The following is a 2,799-nucleotide window of genomic DNA, read 5'->3' on the forward strand; positions in this document are numbered from 1 at the left end:
TGACTTATTTCAATCAGATTCAGGTTTACTGAATTACGTTTAGTGATGTGTGATAAAAAGGTCAGTGCTGCACATTCACACATTTCAGCTTAAACACAGAGAGTAGAAGCTTTAAACAGACGTTTAAATAACATACTTTATATATCATAGTTTACAGTATCTGCTTTATTAAAAGATCTGAACTTAAAGCTTATAGCTTGCCTATATGGCCTATAGCTTGTTGTATAGTAGTCTAGTAGTCTGTTGACCAGGTCAGTTTGCTCTACTGCCACATTCTGTTCATGCTGTAGTTAATAAAAAGCAAAACTGAGTTGTGAAATATATCATGATCATTGTACTTCCTAGTTTTCTAAGGTTTGCTAAGACTGGTCCATGCCTAGTGAGAGGATGCTCCTTTGAATCATTACTGTGACCACCAGTGTGGATGTACGAGCAAATGCAACTTCGATCTGACCACACAAATCAGCTTTGGTCACCTGTAACTTGAAATCTGAAACATCAGATATGAGAAACGATCTGATTTGCCCGTTAATGTCGAACAAAGCCTGAAGTCATGAAGTACTGGGTGGTTGGCATCATGCCCATATTAGGAACCCTGGGTCTGGCAGTTTTTCTTTATGGGAGAAATTAATGGCTTTCCAAACCAGATACATTTTGTCTTGTGAATATTTTCAACCAGAATGACTGGATCATCTGAGCTATGGTGTTGTTTAACAGTTGAAATATGAATAATGCTGCATGCGTTCACCCAAGGGCATGAAAATAAGTCTAGTATTAAACTTAAAAAGTGTTAAATACCAACACCAGCTACTTAAACTGTGCTCTGCTACTGACAAGTCAACTTAATTACAACGTTTGACAAACATTGCTGGTTTGCGTGGGCTACTTTGTTGAGGTTGCCAGTCTTGATGTCAGTTCAGAACACAGCAGAATTAGCTTGCATGGTGAAATTTGACTGTTTTGTTCTTTAATGACCATGTAATTCAGATAATCCAGTAACATGCTGAGGAAAAAATGTTTGTAGCATTAGGTTTGGAACAGGTTTGTTTACCAAAGGACACAAAGGCAACACATTTCAGCAGGTTCATTGTTATCGCAAATCACTTTGTGGTCTCTTTAAATCCCACCATGAAGTAGCTTTTGGTGACACATTTGATTCCTGAGTGTAAATGCATGTAAAATCTTGTTGGATAATAATCCAGTTTCAAGTCTCAAGAAATGCCCAGATGTAAACGAGGGAAAAATAGAGACAGGACAGATTGAAGTCAATCATTAGTGATGTTTGAATAATCAGCAAACACTTTTTTGTCACTTTTTTATTCTCTTCTTTTCAGACTGCACCACAAAGCTTCAGCAGTGTATGATCATGTGTCGACCAATCAAAGCTCACCATGAAGAGTTTTTTGCTGTGGACCGATCATTTGTTGAAGAATAACCTGCTTTAGCCAAACACCACACAAAAGCCACACCTCTTTTATTATTTTACAGCTTACATATAAACCACAACCACTTTTATGGACTACTGTTTTACTGACGTGATCATTGTGTATGTTTTTGTTTTGACTGTCAGTTTTAAATCTGTTATTAACAGTGATTCACACTCACATGTTTAGCAAGACTAATGAAACGAATGCACTTATTATAGTTTTAATTATTATTATTATTAATTCAAACTTTTAATCTTACTGTTATTTAAAGCATTGTGCTTTAATCATTAAGCCCAAGTTGGTTTGTCTTGTTTAGAGGGAGAAGGTTTGGTCTCATTTGCATAATTTACATTTGCATTTTAAATACAACAAATCACAGCTCACTTCCTGTTTGAACAGCCCCGCCTCTTCACATCACAAGTCTGTTTTGTTGCCAGCACGTTTCAGCTGAAAACAGTAAAGTTGGAAAATTGATTTTGAGTGTTACCTTCCAGGACCTAGGCCCAATCCCATTTCTTAGTTTTGTCCCTACTCCTTGTTTTCGAGTGTCGTCTTGATTGAGTTATAAGGGGTAGTGGCTGAAATCGTTCCTACAAAATGGGACCCTCAAATAAAGAGCATCACTTCATTGACAGCTACTAGACGCTGCTCTGTAGGTGACCCTGCCCGTCTGCAGTGACAGCAGAGGAGGGTGAAGTTCAGCTCCTCACTGCTGGGCTTTAATTACATTTAGGGCATCATACGCCTTCAAACGGGGGGGGGTAATTATTTATTATCACCCACCCCTAATTATTCAGTGATGCTGAAGTCAGATATTCTCCAGCTTCTTGTTCAAATTTTCCTGCTGGACTATTTAAGGTGGAACGGGAAGCTAGCTACGGCTAGCTACTGAGACATTAGCATACTATTAGAGATTTTTATGAAGTTTATTACTTAGTTTATTTTTATTTTCTTGTTATGAAGAAAAGGACCATAGTACATTGAAATGCCATTACATAAAGATAATACAATGGTTATTCCGTTTATGGGTTTCTTTGGTTGCTTCCACCGTCATTTGTTTGGAGTGAGCCTCTGGAAAACCTCTGTGTGGACAGCCATGTAGCCCTAACACTTCCCCCTACCCCTCTATCTCAGCAAAGATCGGGACGCCCTACCCTTAGACATGAACGTGCAAAACGGAGGGCTGAGGGCTAAGTGGGGTGAACCGGGATTGGGCCCTAGTGAAACGGGATTGGGCCCTAGAGTCTAGAACATGCCTTTCACGTTCTTCGTTATTAATGCCTTTTAAATTTGGTTATTTGGACACTGCTATATAAAAAGCATATGTATGTAATATGAAATGGCAGTTATTACATTCTCAGTACCACCAAAT

The 2,799-nt window shown here is 38.5% G+C and overlaps 1 protein-coding gene across 3 annotated transcripts in view; it reads left to right on the forward strand.

Moving 5' to 3' along the window:
* Positions 1-1,901, forward strand: part of myo1ca (myosin Ic, paralog a) — a 59,938-nt gene extending 58,037 nt beyond the window's left edge. For all 3 annotated transcript variants that reach the window (XM_017713901.2, XM_037533629.1, XM_017713900.2), the window contains one exon: positions 1,335-1,901. In XM_017713901.2, coding sequence (XP_017569390.1) covers positions 1,335-1,364 — 30 coding nt within the window. In that variant the 3' untranslated portion in view covers positions 1,365-1,901. The remainder of the gene's footprint in view (positions 1-1,334) is intronic.
* Positions 1,902-2,799: the final 898 nt, after the last annotated feature.

This window comes from Pygocentrus nattereri, chromosome 23, assembly GCF_015220715.1.
Source record: "Pygocentrus nattereri isolate fPygNat1 chromosome 23, fPygNat1.pri, whole genome shotgun sequence".
NCBI classification, from domain to species: Eukaryota; Metazoa; Chordata; class Actinopteri; order Characiformes; family Serrasalmidae; genus Pygocentrus; species Pygocentrus nattereri.